Source organism: Anomaloglossus baeobatrachus, chromosome 9 (assembly GCF_048569485.1).
Source record: "Anomaloglossus baeobatrachus isolate aAnoBae1 chromosome 9, aAnoBae1.hap1, whole genome shotgun sequence".
Lineage (NCBI taxonomy): Eukaryota > Metazoa > Chordata > Amphibia > Anura > Aromobatidae > Anomaloglossus > Anomaloglossus baeobatrachus.
In genome coordinates, this window is record NC_134361.1 from 25678641 (window position 1) to 25695320 (window position 16680).

Consider the following 16680-nt stretch of genomic DNA (forward strand, 5'->3'; position numbering starts at 1 on the left):
AGGTGAACATGGAAAATATTTTTATTAAAAAGACCCGTGTTTTCTCCGGTATGTGTCACACTGATGTCACACGGATCACATCAGTGTGCGATCCATGTGACACCTGTGCTGCCAGAGAAAAAACGGACATGTCTGCGTGTGTGCTTGCAGGGTCATGAGAGGTCACATGGTCCGTGTGAAAACACGACCGTGTGAGTAGCAGCAAATAATAACATGGGTACGTGTGGTATCCATGTTAAAAACGGATGTGACACGTACCTGAAAAACGGACGTCTGAAACCAGCCTGATAGAGATAAGTTTGTCATTCAAATATACGTGAGGTGATATCACCAAACATCAGTAGTATTCTTCGGAAACATGAAAGATAAATGATAAATTCAATTCTGACACATCTGTAGACCATAGTGCAGGCGATAAATAAAAAACGCTGATAAACAAAATATTTATTTTCTTTGAAAGTTTAACATTCAGACATATCTTTGCAGTCCTCTGAGATACAAAGCTCATGCTTCATGCACAACATAAATCGGTATTGTGTGGCGGAATCGTCTTTTATAGCGGATAAACTGCAAGAAAATGAAAATGTAAATTAATAATGCAACGAAGCACAAATACACTATATATTATAATTTTTATCATAATCATGGGTCCTCCAGAGAAGTGAGCCCCTTTTCCAACTTCTGAGACACTATCCGGAAATAAATAGATATTCACAAGCTATTAAGTTCAAGGTGATGGTACATCTGGAAGAATACAGAATAATCCAACTTCTGTCAGACATCTTGGTAACTAGTAGAAAAGAGCAAGTAAATTTGAACAGAATTGAATTCTACTAAAATTTTACAAAATATGAACTTGTGGCAGCTGGCCACCATTTTTCTGAGCCATAAAAGGCCATCAAAAGGTAAAAAAAAAATAAAAACCCTATACTCATTTTACAGCTCACCTCTCAGGCCCCTCTGCTCCTCACCATCACCTTTCTGGTTTACATCGTATCTTCTGATCCCTGCCACGAGTGCTGACATCCTAGGACCTCTCACAGGGACTTCCGACTTTCATGAGCCGAGGGGTAGTTCTGAGTATGCATGTTCAAGGGCACGGTGCATGTCATGATGCTCCTTTTCATGCGCTTGCACGGAACCATCTTAGGTTCCAACTCTACCATTCTATAATTCTATGATGAGATCTTATCAGAACTAGAAGTTCCAACTCACTGTGAGAGGTCCGGGATTTCATAAGATGTGACGAAGACTAGACAGGTGACAGAGAAGAACAGCAGGGCCTGAGAGGTGAGCAGTAGGATGAGTATAAGAGTTTTTTTATTTTATTTTTTACCTCTTGATGACCCTTTATGGCTCTGAAAATGGTGGCCAGCTGCCACTATTTTCCTTAATTAGCGTAAAAGTGAATTACTAGAAATCGGCATTGTAATTAATTTAAATGTTGTAAAATTTGAGTAGAATTCAATTCCCCTCTAATTTATTTGCTCAGCTCTACTAGTTACCATTAAGATGGCTGAAAGAATCTGCATTATAATATAATGTTATTATGCCCTGGGGGGGTCTCTCCAGACCCTACAGTATAATAAGGCATATCAAATATTAGGATATTAACTTTTCTGCTAATCAGATTTTCCTAGGAAAACAGCGATAACAGGCATATTCAATTTTTAAATTGATTCTCTCATCACTTGTAACTAGTCAGACGAAAAAAAAAAAACCTGCATATCCAAAAAGAGCAAGTGTGAACAGGTACTAACTGCTAAAACTGCGCGAAACACAAACAAGGGGATACAGCAGCACTCTGTAAGCATCAAGACATATGCAAACATACAATACATGAAATTTAAGCTGTATTAATGCTATATAGAATATGCTTTGAAAATGTATTGTTCTTTGGGCAAAATTGGCCAATTCTTGTGTGCCCATCCACCGCGACAAGGTGACCTTTCTGCAGTTGATGGCCAATTTTGAACAAAGAACCTTAATACTATACAGCATTAATGCAGTTTAAATTTCTTGTATTATATGTTTGTATATGTCTTGGCACTTACAGTGTGCTGCTTATGTTTAGTACTAGTTTCTGGCTTGAACAGACATCAGCAGATAACATCTGTCAGTAACTTTTATTACAGTATATAATTTATAATAAATTGTGATCCAGAGATGCTGAAGCAGGCTTCAGGCACAGGAGAGGCAAAGATGCGGTCTGTAACATGTACAGCAGCATTTATGTCACAGGGTATTGTGAGGGATTGCAGGGAGCAGGAAACTCACAGTCCGGTTGTCGTGGTGCTGGATGAGCTGCTGATGATTTGGATGGTCAGTCACCACACACAGTCTGTATTGTAAACCAAATTGCCAATGGCCGGTCACCTTTGGCGGGTGTCTTCGGGTCCCACACCCAGATATACAGCCAGGGGCCCTTTCTTCCACACTCTCTGTCTGTCTCTTTCTTGTCTGGACTAGTCCGCTTGAACAGCCCCCGAACCGGATCCCCTCTCTCAGCATCGGCGGGCTACAACCCTTTCCCGGTCGGCCTCAGGTTCCCAGTGACCGGATCTCCGTACCTGTGGCCCTCACTGCCACCTAGTCTGGTAGTCTAGGGCTCCAACCCCAACTACCAACCTCTCCAGGGAGCTCCAACTCCCTCCTGTCAGCTCTTCACTGACTACAGCTCAACTGAAACTAAACTCTGCTTTGTCACTTCCCAAGCTCTCCTCGACCCCTCCCATTTTCCTGAGGAGGGGGTGAGTAGGGCCTGATTGGCTGGTGTATATCTGTGTGGGGACTGTGTTGGTGCCAAGGAGGAGAATGACCTGCACTTTGGTGGATTTATGCAGGCTCTGTGACAACCTGGTTTTGCCAGGGCGTCACAGTAGTGTCGGTGTAGCGCCGGCTCCCCTAATACGCCGGTGCTCCTCTTCGACCTTGCTCAGTGTACCTGCTTCCCTCTTCTGTGCCATCCATGTGTAAGTGCATTCCCCGGCTCGGTTCCCTCGTGGATGCCCATGTGATTTTTGGCTCTACTCCCGCCTAGGCTGCAGGCTCTGCACATGTTGTGTGGGGTTTACTGTTCTTCAGTCTAGGGGGCGCGGCCGCACATTTCCTATTCTTTTACAGGGAGGTGTGCACACCTTACTAAGGTGTCCCCAGCCTATCACTGGGAGGCACCATCTATGTAAGGCTCCTCCCCTAGATAGGAGGCGCCAGAGCATTGCATAGCATTTCTTATAATTGAACTGTGTGTTTGTGCTGCCTATTCTTTTATAGGGAGGTGTGCGCACCTTGCTAAGGTGTCCCCAGCCTATCGGTGGGAGGCACCAGCTATTTAAGGCTCCTCCCCTAGATAGGAGGCGCCAGAGCATTGCATAACATTTCTTATGGTTGAACTGTGTGTTTGTATTGCTGTAGGGCTGGAGTCCGCTGCTGCTGTATCCCAGTGTACTGTCTGAGTCCGGTCACCTGACTGAGCCTGCTTCTTTGTCTGTAGTCCGGTTAACAGTGGATCCTGCATATTCAGTGTCTTCACGGACCAGCATATTCAGTTACCGGCATGTTCTTAGACTCCAGCCTAGTCCGTGTGTTTTGTATTTGAAGTGTTGTGGTGTTTCCTATTATCCTGCCATATGATGTACCCGAAGTCCTGCTGTATCTTGTGAATTAAGTAGTGTTTGTATGTTCAACAAGAAGTCTTGAAGTACCTGCTGTGTCGGCATCATTCTGCTGAGGTCCATGCCTGCTGCGATTCAGGTCTGTTGTGACTGAACCACCCTGCTGCGGCTCTTGCCTGAGTTCCTGAGCTTCTGGACCTATGTGATCTATGCCTGACGCCCATGGCTGCCTGATGACCTGTTCCAGCAGATGACCCGTGCCTGATGTCCAGTGCCACCTGATGACCTGTGCTGGATGTCCCGTTCCTTGATGTCCAGTGCCATCTGATGACCCTTGCCGGATGTCCCATGCCTGATGTCCATTGTCTGCTGATATCTGTCTTGCTCGTTCCCCTTTAGGACTGTGCCCCTTGTGCTACTATGGGTGGCTGTTCCCACAATCCTGCTGTCGCCCTGTCCTGCTCAACTTCCAGAGTCCCGGTTGCTACCCTGGGAGTGGCACCTGGCATTCTGCCTCACAGCGGGTGCTTAGTCAACCTCCTCCCTCCAAAGGATAAGTCTGGGTTCCCCCTGTGGTCCAGTGGGTCCACTATCCCAACTGCTCGCCAGTGCCACCTCATCCTCATCATGGTGAGCGCGTGACAGCTTCTTTTTTTATCCATACAGACTACTCGTAAGTGTAGAAATCGGCAACATGCACTGGCTCACTGGCTATAATGCATCCGTGCGTCCTTTGTGGCACATACGGATAGATTATATGATTGACCTAATTAATCCTAAAAGTGATGAAAAAATGTCACCACTTTGTATAAAGACTTAAGACTTACCGCAAAACAGACAAGACAGGCTAATACTGTCCCGCAGGCCGTAGCCAGTGCGACAAGAAGGATACTCCAAGGCATGAGATCGGTTTGTGGATGTGCTTCCTCTAAAAAGAAAAAAAAAAAGTAATATGTATGTACCAAGATGACAACTATGATTTAAAAGATTCTAATTATTTATTAAGTTATGAACAAAGATGAGTAAATCTTTCCAGATTCGACTTCACTGTCTTCACAATATTTTCCAAGGAAATTAGATTTGCGGTAAATCAATTTGTCACTAATCAGAAGTTTCCAATTGTCCTGAAAAAAAACATGTATCATTCAGTTCACCTGTGCTCACACATTAATCATCTGCGATGCTGAACTGTCACATTCCATCTGTACAGCTTGCTCAAGTGTTTGTTGCTTTACCTTACTATCTTTATGACCAAACTGTGAGCTCTGACGTCCTCTCACTATCCAGATTTACCTCAAAATGTCTGCTACATTTTCTGCTTCTGCTTTTATACAGGATATGACCCGCAACACACATCTGTTTTTTTTGTACGTGTGCAGTACGTATTTGCACGTACTGGAGACACGTACACACGGAGACCCATGTTATTCAATGGTAGATGGCACACACACGTAAAATCACACGGAACGTGTGTCCGTGTCGTAAGTACGTGTGTGCGCTTTTCTACACGGACGACATGTCCGTTTTTGGCCGGCAGCACGCAGGCACGGACCCACTTTAGTCTATGGGTCCATGCCTGCACAGACCGCACACGGAGTATGTCCGTGTTCAGCACGTATCGTCCGTGTCCGTTTTTCATCACAAAATCTGCAACACTTGTTTCCAATCTATCAGGTCAATTGAAAGCAAACAACAACACCAGGATCTCATGATGAATGATTAAAATCGTTAATTGGGTAAGAATGCGGACCTTTAAAAATGGACAGCACACGGACAGCACACGTACGTATTTTATGTCAATACAGACATTCCACATGCACACACGGCTCGCATACGCCATCACACGGATGCCATACGTACCGGAGAAACGCCCCTAAAAAACGGAACACGGACCCGAAAAAACGGACCGTGAGACACGTACGTTTTTTGCGGAAGTGTGTTTTAGGCCTAAAATGAAGGTCGTTTTAGTTGATTTTCGCAAAGTGCAGGTTTTTCAAATTCGCTAGGTTTAATGAGTTTCTAAAAGTGGCAAACAAATTTGATTTGGGTGGAATCAATTCTCACAGCTCTACTCATGAAAAACTCTTTATTTGCCAAGTAATACAAAGGGATTTGGCAAAATATAACCTGAGATTTTGGCATAAGGCTTTGTTCATAGCTATATTTCAACTTCTGTTTTTACAGAAGGACTTCATTATTCCATAATGATCTGCTGATTAACTGATCCTTTCTTAAAGGGAGCCAAATAGCAGGATTTTCATCTATAATGTAAAGCCAGTGCTATACTGACACTAGGATGCTGAATCTAGGCATATCTTTTGTTCAGAGATTGGATGTTTTATTTCAGAAATATGTCCAAATAAAGTTCCAGCAGCACTCTGCTATTTGATTGACAGGTGCAACGGGAAGGGAATACAGTATGTGTGTTGGCTCTTGCGATCTATTCCCGCCCCTGTATGTCTGCCTGACCTTCCTCCCTTTGTCACCGTCATAGACATTAATTCCAGCGCATGCACAGTAGCATTTTTAAGTATTGCAGAAAACTCTTCACTAAGAAGGCATCGGAGCCATTACCGGTTACTGAGTCTCTCAAGTTTCCATCATACAGAGATAGAACAATGTGGAATCCTATACTGGTGTGATCTACAAGGAGCAATGGAAGCCTGACCAGACTACGGCCATCTGAGACCAGCCTTGCCATGCATTCTTGGCATAACTAGATGGAGAAAAACACTTTTACTTTACCTGCAACATTTCCATCTCTTGATTTTTTCTTTGTGGTTTCAATATTGGTCTTTAATGGTATGTCAAATAAAGGGATAATGCAAGGCCCTGGTCCAGTACAGTTTTCAATGAATGAGATAAGAGAAGGATTTAGCGAGGAGTTTGTATCCGCTGTGAAGGCTTCTTCTGTTGTTCCATTGCTCATGGACACTGTTACATCATTTGGCCTTGTTGTATCTTCTCCCATTGTAGATGTAATATCCTTCGTACTTAGTACTGTTGTATATTTTGTCATACCTTTCGCGGTTGATACCACTGTAAGTCCAGATGATGACACTGTTGTGCTTTCTGATATAATTGCAGTGGAACCTTTAGAAATTGGTTCTGTTGGCTGTATGCTGGTAGCACTGATTGCATTTTGTATGGTTGTTAAAGCTTCTAGATTCACAGCATGAAGTATCTCAGAAGTTATGGTTGTAAAAGTTGATGATGTTCCTTCACCAGGTTTCATAGTATTTCCTGTGGTTGACAAAACAGATCTGGCTGAAGTTGCTGTTCCGGATTCTTTGGTTATTTTTGCCATTGTAATACCGGTAGAGGCTATTGCTGGGCCAGTTGTAGATGATGCCATGATACTATCTGACTTTGTTGATGATGATTCCTTCGTAGTGTCTTCTCTTGGTGCTACTTTTGTACCTTCGGTTGTGAATACTGTAGTTGACCCTGCGGTACCTCGTGTCATTGCAGAAGTCATTACTTTTATACTTTCACTGCTCAATTTTGTACTTGCAACTGTTGACTGGTCTTCTAAAGTTGAACTTGTAATTATTGCTGTGGTACCCTGTCCAGATACTGCAGTTGATAGTCCTGTTCCTAGCGTAGATGACTCTGTTGAATCCTTTGTAGTCAATGTTTCTGGAAGCACATGTACGTCTGTTGTACCTCCTGTAGGTATTGGAGAACTTTCTGAAGATTTTACCGTTGCTTCTGCATTTGATGTTATAGCGTTTTCTGTAACTGGAGAAATAGCGCCACCTGTTGTTGACTTTTTTATAATCTCTGTAACAGAGGCTGTTTCTAATTTTGTAGTGTCTGCTGTAATTGTTGTTGTTAGCTCTTGTGTAGATTTTGCGACAGTCGTTTCTGCAAGAGCTGTGGTTAGTTGACCATTTGTGGTTATGACTGTAGTTCCGACTGACATTGCTGCAGTGGATGATGTTGTAACATCTCTTGTGGATGCCTCTAACATAACATCTGGAGACAACTTTGTTGTAGCTCCTATTGTTGCCTTTGTTGAGACATCTGAGGTTGGTGTTGTGGCACCTTTACTTAATGTTCTATCTATTGTGATAGGGACATTAGGGGTTCCCTCAGATATTATAGTAGTAACAGCTGTTTTATCAGATATAGTCATTATTGTACTTAAGGCCCCGTCACACTAAGCAACATCGCTAGCAACATCGCTGCTAACGAACAACTTTTGTGACGTTGCTAGCGATGTTGCTGTGTGTGACATCCAGCAACAACCTGGCCCCTGCTGTGAGGTTGTTGGTTGTTGCTGAATGTCCTGGGCCATTTTTTAGTTGTTGCTGTCCTGCTGTGAAGCACAGATCGCTGTGTGTGACAGCGAGACAGCAACAACTAAATGTGCAGGCAGCAGGAGCCGGCTTCTGCTGAGGCTGGTAACCAATGTAAACATCGGGTAACCAAGAAGCCCTGTCCTTGGTTACCCGATATTTACCTTCGATACCAGCCTCCTCCACTCTCACTGTCAGTGCCGGCTCCTGCTCTGTGCACATGTAGCTGCAGCACACATCGGGTTAATTAACCCGATGTGTGCTGTAACTAGGAGAGCAAGGAGCCAGCGCTAAGCATTGTGCGCTGCTCCCTGCTCTGTGCACATTTAGCTGCAGCACACATCGGGTTAATTAACCCGATGTGTGCTGTAACTAGGAGAGCAAGGAGCCAGCGCTAAGCAGTGTGCGCTGCTCCCTGCTCTGTGCACATTTAGCTGCAGCATACATCGGGTAATTAACCCGATGTGTGCTGTAACTAGGAGAGCAAGGAGCCAGCGCTCAGTGTGCGCTGCTCCCTGCTCTCTGCACGTGTAGCTCCGTGCGGTGGTAACCAAGGTAAATATCGGGTTGGTTACCCGATATTTACCTTAGTTACCAAGCGCAGCATCTTCCACGCGGCGCTGGGGGCTGGTCACTGGTTGCTGGTGAGCTCACCAGCAACTTGTGTAGCGACGCTCCAGCGATCCCTGCCAGGTCAGGTTGCTGGTGGGATCGCTGGAGCGTCGCAGTGTGACATCTCACCAGCAACCTCCTAGCAACTTACCAGCGATCCCTATCGTTGTTGGGATCGCTGGTAAGTTGCTTAGTGTGACGGTACCTTAACTTTTATAGATACCCCACTTGTATTATCTGTAAGACCTACAGTAGTAAACTTTACTGATGATCCTTGTACACCTTCAGCAGATGTGATTGTACCTTGAGTTTCAACGTTTGTGGTCTCCACTCTAGTACTTTCAGAAGATCTGGTTGTACCTTCCTTTGCTGTAATCTTTGTACTTTCGACTCCGGCAGTTTCAAAAGATGTGGTTAAAACGTCATTAGTTGTAATTGTAGTCTTTGTAGTTTCCACAGCTGTACTTTCCAGAGAAATAGTTGTACCTTCTTTTGTTGTAATTTTAACTTTTGTAGTTTCCACTCCGGTACCTTCAGAAGATGCCATTGTGCCTCCTATAGTTGAAAGCTTACTAGCTTCTGCTCCTGTACTTTCAGAAGATGCTGTTGTACCTACTTTAGTTGTTACCATTGTAGATTCCACTCCTTTACTTTCAGAAGATGTCGTTGTACCTCCTTTTGTTGTAATCTTTGTGGTTTCTGCTCCGGTACTCATAGAAGATGATGGTGTACCACCTTTAGTTGTAGCTAATGTGGTTCCGGATCCTGTACTTTCAGAAGATGCCGTTGTACCTCCTTTAGTTGTAATGATTGTAGTTTCTGCTCCTGTATTTTTAGAATATGCTGTTGTACCTCCTTTAGTTGTAAATAATGTGGTGTCTCCTCCTGTACTTTCAAATGATGCCGTTGTACCTCCTTTAGTTGAAATTAATGTGGTGTCTGCTCCTGTACTTTCAGAAGATGCCGTTGTACCTCCTTTAGTTGTAGCCATTACAGTTTCCGCTCCTGTACTCTCAGAAGACACCGTTGTACCTCCTTTAGTTGTAACAATTGTAGTTTCTGCTCCTGCACTTTCAGAAGATGCCGTTGTACCTCCTTTAGTTGTAACTAATGTGGTGTCTGCTACTATACTTTCAGGAGATGCCGTTGTACCTCCTTTAGTTGTCATCATTGTGGTTTTAGCTCCTGTACTTTCAGAAGATGCCGTTGTAACTTCTTTAGTTGTAAGTATTGTGGTTCCAGATTCTGTACTTTCAGAAGATGCCGCTGTAGCTCCTTTAGTTGTAACTAATGTAGTTTCCACTCCTGTACTTTGAGAAGATGCCGTTGTACCTCCTTTAGTTGGAATCATTGTGGTTTCTGCTCCTGTACTTTCGGAAGATGCCGTTGTACCTCCTTTAGTAGTAATCATTGTCATTTCTGCTCCTGTACTTTCAGAAGATGCTGTTGTACCTCCTTTGGTTCTAGCCATTGTGGTTCCATCTCCTGTACTTTCAGGAGATGCAGTTGTACCTCCTTTAGTTGTGACCATTGGGTTTTCTGCTCCTGTACTTTCAGAAGATGATGTCGTACCTCCTTTAGTTGTTAGCTTTGTAGTTTCTGCTCCTGTACTTTCAGCAGATGCTGTTGTACCTTCTTTAGTTGTAACCATTGTGGTTTCAGGTCCGGTACTTTCAGAAGATGCTGTTGTGCCTCCTTTAGTAGTAAATAATGTGGAGTCTCCTCCTGTACTTTCAAAAGGTGTCGTTATAACTCCTTTAGTTGTAACAATTGTAGTTTCTGCTCCTGTACTTTCAGAAGATGCTGTTGTACCTCCTATGGTTGTAACCATTGTAGTTTCCGCTCCTGTGCTTTCAGAAGATGCCGTTGTACCTCCTTTAGTTGTAACTAATGTGGTGTCTTCTACTATACTTTCAGAAGATGCCGCTGTACCTCTTTTAGTTGTAATCATTGTGGTTTTAGCTCCTGGACTTTCAGAAGATGCTGTTGTACCTTCTTTAGTTGTAAGTATTGTGGTTCCAGATTCTGTACTTTCAGAAGATGCTGCTGTAGCTCCTTTAGTAGTAACTAATGTAGTTTCCACTCCTGTACTTTGAGAAGATGCCGTTGTACCTCCTTTAGTTGTAATCATTGTGGTTTTTGCTCCTGTACTTTCAGAAGATGCCATTATACCTCCTTTAGTAGTAATCATTGTCATTTCTGCTCCTGTACTTTCGGAAGATGCCGTTGTACCTCCTTTAGATTTAAAGATTGTGGTTCCAGGTCCTGTACTTTCAGAAGATGCCGTTGTACCTCCTTTAGTTGTAACTGCTGTAGTTTCAGCTCCTGTACTTTCAGGAGATGCTGTTCTACCTCCTCTAGTTGTAACCATTGTAGTTTCTGCTCCTGTACTTTCAGGAGATGCTGTTGTTCCTCCTTTAGTGGTAACTATTCTGGTTCCAGCTCCTGTGCTTTCAGGAGATGCTGTTGTAGTTTCATTAATTGTAACCATTGTGGTTATTACTCCTTTACTTTCAGTTGTACCTTCTTTAGTTGTTAGCTTTGTAGTTTTTGCTCCTATACTTTCAGAAGATGCAGTTGTACCTCCTTTAGTTGTAACCATTGTGGTTTCAGATACTGTACTTTCAGAAGATGAAGTTGTACCTCCTTTAGTTGTTAGCTTTGTAGTTTCCACTGCTGTACTGTCAGAAGATGCTGCTGTACCTCCTTTAGTTGTAACTATTGTGGTTCCAGCTCTTGTACTTTCAGGAGATGCCGTTTTGCCTTCCTTACTTGTAAACATTGTGGTAATTGCTCCTGTACTTTCAGGAGATGTTGTACCTCCTTTTGTTGTTAGTTTTGTAGTTTCTGCTCCTGTACTTTCAGAAGATGCTGTTGTACCTCCTTTAGTTGTAACCACTGTGGTTCCAGCTCCTGTACTTTCAGGAGATGCCGTTGTGCCTCCCTTAGTTGTAAACATTGTGGTAATTGCTCCTGTACTTTCAGAAGATGTTGTACCTCCTTTTGTTGTTAGTTTTGTAGTTTCTGCTCCTGTTCTTTCAGAAGATGCTGTTGTACCTCTTTTAGTTGTTACCTTTGTGGTTATTGCTCCTGTACTTTCAGAAGATGCTGTTGTACCTTCTTTAGTTGTAACTATTGTGGTTCCAGCTACTGTACTTTCAGGAGATGCCGTTGTGCCTCCCTTAGTTGTAAACATTGTGGTAATTGCTCCTGTACTTTCAGGAGATGCTGTTGTACCTCCTTTTGTTGTTAGTTTTGTAGTTTCTGCTCCTGTACTTTCAGAAGATGCCGTTATACCTCCTTTACTTGTTACCTTTGTGGTTATTGCTCCAGTACTTTCAGGAGATGCGGTTGTACATCCTTTAGTTGTAGAAATTGTAGGTCCAGCTCCTGCACTTTCAGAAGATGCTGTTGTACCTCCTTTAGTTGTTACCTTTGTGGTTATTGCTCCGGTACTTTCAGGAGATGCTGTTGTACCTCCTTCAGTTGTTACTTTTGTGGTTATTGCTCCTGTACTTTCAGGAGATGTCGTTGTACCTCCTTTAGTTGTAACCATTGTGGTTCCTGCTCCTGTACTTTCAGAAGATGCCGTTGTACCTCCTTTAGTTGTTACCTTTGTGGTTATTGCTCCTGTACTTTCAGGAGATGCCGTTGTGCCTCCTTTAGTAGTTACCTTTGTGGTTCCAGCTCCTGTACTTTCAGAAGATGCCGTTGTACCTCCTTTAGTTGTCACTTTTGTGGTTATTGCTCCTGTACTTTCAGGAGATGCCGTTGTGCCTCCTTTAGTTGTTACCTTTGTGGTTCCAGCTCCTGTACTTTCAGATGATGCCGTTGTACCTCCTTTAGTTGTTACCTTTGTGGTTATTGCTCCTGAATTTTCAGGAGATGCCGTTGTACCTCCTTTAGTTGTTACCTTTGTGGTTATTGCTCCTGTACTTTCAGAAGATGCCGTTGTACCTCCTTTAGTTGTTACCTTTGTGGTTATTGCTCCTGTACTTTCAGGAGATGCCGTTGTACCTCCTTTAGTTGTAAAAATTGTGGTTCCAGCTCCTGCACTTTCAGAAGATGCTGTTGTACCTCCTTTAGTTGTTACCTTTGTGGTTATTGCTCCTGTACTTTCAGGAGATGATGTTGTACCTCCTTTAGTTGTTACCATTCTGGTTCCAGCTACTGTACTTTCAGAAGATGCCGTTGTACCTACTTTATTTGTTACCTTTGTGGTTATTGCTCCTGTACTTTCAGGAGATGCCGTTGTACCTCCTTTAGTTGTAACCATATTGGTTCCAGCTCCTGTACTTTCAGAAGATGCCGTTGTACCTCCTTTAGTTGTAAAAATTGTGGTTCCAGCTCCTGCACTTTCAGAAGATGCTGTTGTACCTCCTTTAGTTGTTACCTTTGTGGTTATTGCTCCTGTACTTTCAGAAGATGCCGTTGTACCTACTTTATTTGTTACCTTTGTGGTTATTGCTCCTGTACTTTCAGGAGATGCCGTTGTACCTCCTTTAGTTGTAACCATATTGGTTCCAGCTCCTGTACTTTCAGAAGATGCCGTTGTACCTCCTTTAGTTGTTACCTTTGTGGTTATTGATCCTGTACTTTCAGGAGATGATGTGGTACCTCCTTTAGTTGTAACCATGGTGGTTCCAGCTCCTGTACTTTCAAAAGATGCCATTGTACCTACTTCAGTTGTTACCTTTGTCGTTATTGCTCCAGTGCTTTCAGGAGATGCCGTTGTACCTCCTTTAGTTGTTACTTTTGTGGTTATTGCTCCTGTACTTTCAGGAGATGCCGTTGTACCTCCTTTAGTTGTAGCCATTGTGGTTCCAGCTCCTGTACTTTCAGAAGATGCCGTTGTACCTCCTTTAATTGTTACCTTTGTGGTTCCAACTCCTGTACTTTCAGAAGATGCCGTTGTACCTCCTTTAGTTGTTACCTTTGTGGTTATTGCTCCTGAATTTTCAGGAGATGCCGTTGTACCTCCTTTAGTTGTTACCTTTGTGGTTATTGCTCCTGTACTTTCAGGAGATGCCGTTGTACCTCCTTTAGTTGTTACTTTTGTGGTTATTGCTCCTGTACTTTCAGGAGATGCCGTTGTGCCTCCTTTAGTTGTTACTTTTGTGGTTCCAGCTCCTGTACTTTCAGAAGATGCCGTTGTACCTCCTTTAGTTGTTACCTTTGTGGTTATTGCTCCTGAATTTTCAGGAGATGCCGTTGTACCTCCTTTAGTTGTTACCTTTGTGGTTATTGCTCCTGTACTTTCAGGAGATGACGTTGTACCTCCTTTAGTTGTAACCATTGTGGTTCCAGCTCCTGTAATTTCAGAAGATGCCGTTGTACCTACTTCAGTTGTTACCTTTGTGGTTATTGCTCCAGTACTTTCAGGAGATGCCGTTGTACCTCCTTTAGTTGTAACCATTGTGGTTCCAGCTCCTGTACTTTCAGGAGATGCCGTTGTGCTTCCTTTAGTTGTTACCTTTGTGGTTCCAGCTCCTGTACTTTCAGAAGATGCCGTTGTACCCCCTTTAGTTGTTACCTTTGTGGTTATTGCTCCTGTACTTTCAGGAGATGCCGTTGTACCTCCTTTAGTTGTAAAAATTGTGGTTCCAGCTCCTGCACTTTCAGAAGATGCTGTTGTACCTCCTTTAGTTGTTACCTTTGTGGTTATTGCTCCTGTACTTTCAGGAGATGCCGTTGTACCTCCTTTAGTTGTTACCTTTGTGGTTATTGCTTCTGTAATTTTAGGAGATGCCGTTGTACCTCCTTTAGTTGTAACCATTGTGGTTTTTGCTCGTGTACTTTCAGAAGATACCGTTGTACCTCCTTTAGTTGTTACCTTTGTGGTTACTGCTCCTGTACTTTCAGGAGATGCCGTTGTACCTCCTTTAGTTGTAAAAATTGTGGTTCCAGCTCCTGCACTTTCAGAAGATGCTGTTGTACCTCCTTTAGTTGTTATCTTTGTGGTTATTGCTCCTGTACTTTCAGGAGATGCCGTTGTACCTCCTTTAGTTGTTACCTTTGTGGTTATTGCTTCTGTAAATTTAGGAGATGCCGTTGTACCTCCTTTAGTTGTAACCATTGTGGTTTTTGCTCGTGTACTTTCAGAAGATACCGTTGTACCTCCTTTAGTTGTTACCTTTGTGGTTACTGCTCCTGTACTTTCAGGAGATGCCGTTGTACCTCCTTTAGTTGTAAAAATTGTGGTTCCAGCTCCTGCACTTTCAGAAGATGCTGTTGTACCTCCTTTAGTTGTTACCTTTGTGGTTATTGCTCCTGTACTTTCAGGAGATGCCGTTGTGCCTCCTTTAGTTGTTACCTTTGTGGTTATTGCTTCTGTAATTTTAGGAGATGCCGTTGTACCTCCTTTAGTTGTAACCATTGTGGTTTTTGCTCGTGTACTTTCAGAAGATACCGTTGTACCTCCTTTAGTTGTTACCTTTGTGGTTACTGCTCCTGTACTTTCAGGAGATGCTGTTGTACCTCCTTTAGTTGTTACCTTTAAAGTATCTGTTATGACTTCCATTGTAGTATGTATTGTTGACAGCATTGTTACTCCTGTATAAGATATTGTTGCACTATTAGTCACATCTTTGGTTGTCTTCCCCTTTGAGGTAGTCACTAATGATGTTGGTCCTTCCATATTTACCAATTTTAATTTGTCAGTTTGTGCTGTTGTTAAACATTCTGTAAAATAATGAAAAAATGCCAGGATTAGAAATGTATGAATTTCATATATTTAATTACTATTATTTTTAGTTTCTCTTTTATTGTATAGTGCAGGATATAGCAGCAAATTATAGATTTTTTTTTTAATTTACTTATTTTACTAAAAAGCAATAACATTTTTACGGATATTTACCAATCACCAGAAGTAATCTTTTCACTGTAATGTCTTAATGTGTTGGAGTAATCATCGCCATGGCAACCCGAGGTCATGATGACGACCTCCAGATCAACCAGCTACGGTAAGCTCTTTAGACCATGCCAGGAGCGTGACCGGAGAGGCTTGCAATGCTGGTTCATTGCAATACATTATACCAGCAATCAGACTAATAACAGTTAATGTCCTATGAAGGGACTAAGTAAAAAAGTAAAAAAAAAGTAAATAAAATTGTAAAATGTTTTCAAAAAGTCAGAAAATAAAAAATAAAAATATACCAATAAATACGTATATTTATCTGAAAACAAAAATACAGAAAAAAAAGTGCACATATTTGGTATCCCAATGTCTGAAATAACCTAACTGATAAATCTATCACACTAGTTAATCCCGTCAGCCAACACCGTAAAAAAAACCAAAAAACAACATAGCAAAACCTGTCTTTTCTTCATACTGCTGAAGAAAAGTGGAATAAAACACGATCAAAAATTGATATGTAAACAAAAATGTTATCGCTGAAAATATCATCTTGTTGCACAAAAAACAAGCTGCCGTGCAGCTCCATTAGCAACATAATAAAAAAGCAATAGCTCTTAGAATATAGAAATGCAAAAGCTATTTTTTTTCTGTAAAATAGTGGAGTTTTTTAAACTCGGTTCATTGAAGGATGCACATATTATAAAACAAATAAAACAGTAAATAGCAAGGATTACAAATTGGATATGAATCCCAATGAGTTACACATATTTTGTCCATACTGTAACAAACGTAGCTTAATGCAGACATAATAGGGATGATCGAATACCTTAAATATTCGGCTTCGCGAATATTTTCTGAATAGGTCGCCGCTATGCAAATAGCCGATGCGCAATGTAAATCTATGGGAAGCCCGAATAGTTCCGAATAGTTGGTATTCGGGTTTCTCATAAACTTACATTGCGCATCGAATATTCGCAAATATTCGAATAATGGTGACCTATTCGGAAAATATTCGCGAAACCGAATATTTAAGGTATTCGATCATCCCTAATCATATCAAGAGATCTATGTTTTGTAACATCATAACTTCCATAACCTATAAAGAAACAGAACAATACAACATAAACTGGACTCTTACTTTTTCGTGTAAGATATCAATGACTTTTCAAGGACATGTAAAGCAAGAGGTTCAAGACCCAGTCAGGTCCCTCAGAGGTGACGAGATGAGAGTGTGTGAGTGTGAAACGAGAGTGATTCAACAATATCACTACTGATAATGTCATTAATTATAGGCATG

General features: G+C 42.2%; 1 protein-coding gene across 1 annotated transcript in view; it reads right to left on the bottom strand.

The window, feature by feature from the left end:
- Positions 1 to 488: 488 nt before the first annotated feature.
- The window catches only part of LOC142251747 (uncharacterized), a 44257-nt gene continuing 28065 nt past the window's right edge, over positions 489 to 16680 (bottom strand). Inside the window, exons 3-7 of the mRNA XM_075324797.1 lie at positions 13205 to 15208; positions 8831 to 13027; positions 6360 to 7730; positions 4442 to 4542; positions 489 to 567 (exon numbers count right to left, since the gene is read on the bottom strand). Coding sequence (XP_075180912.1) covers positions 505 to 567; positions 4442 to 4542; positions 6360 to 7730; positions 8831 to 13027; positions 13205 to 15208 — 7736 coding nt within the window. The 3' untranslated portion in view covers positions 489 to 504. The remainder of the gene's footprint in view (positions 568 to 4441; positions 4543 to 6359; positions 7731 to 8830; positions 13028 to 13204; positions 15209 to 16680) is intronic.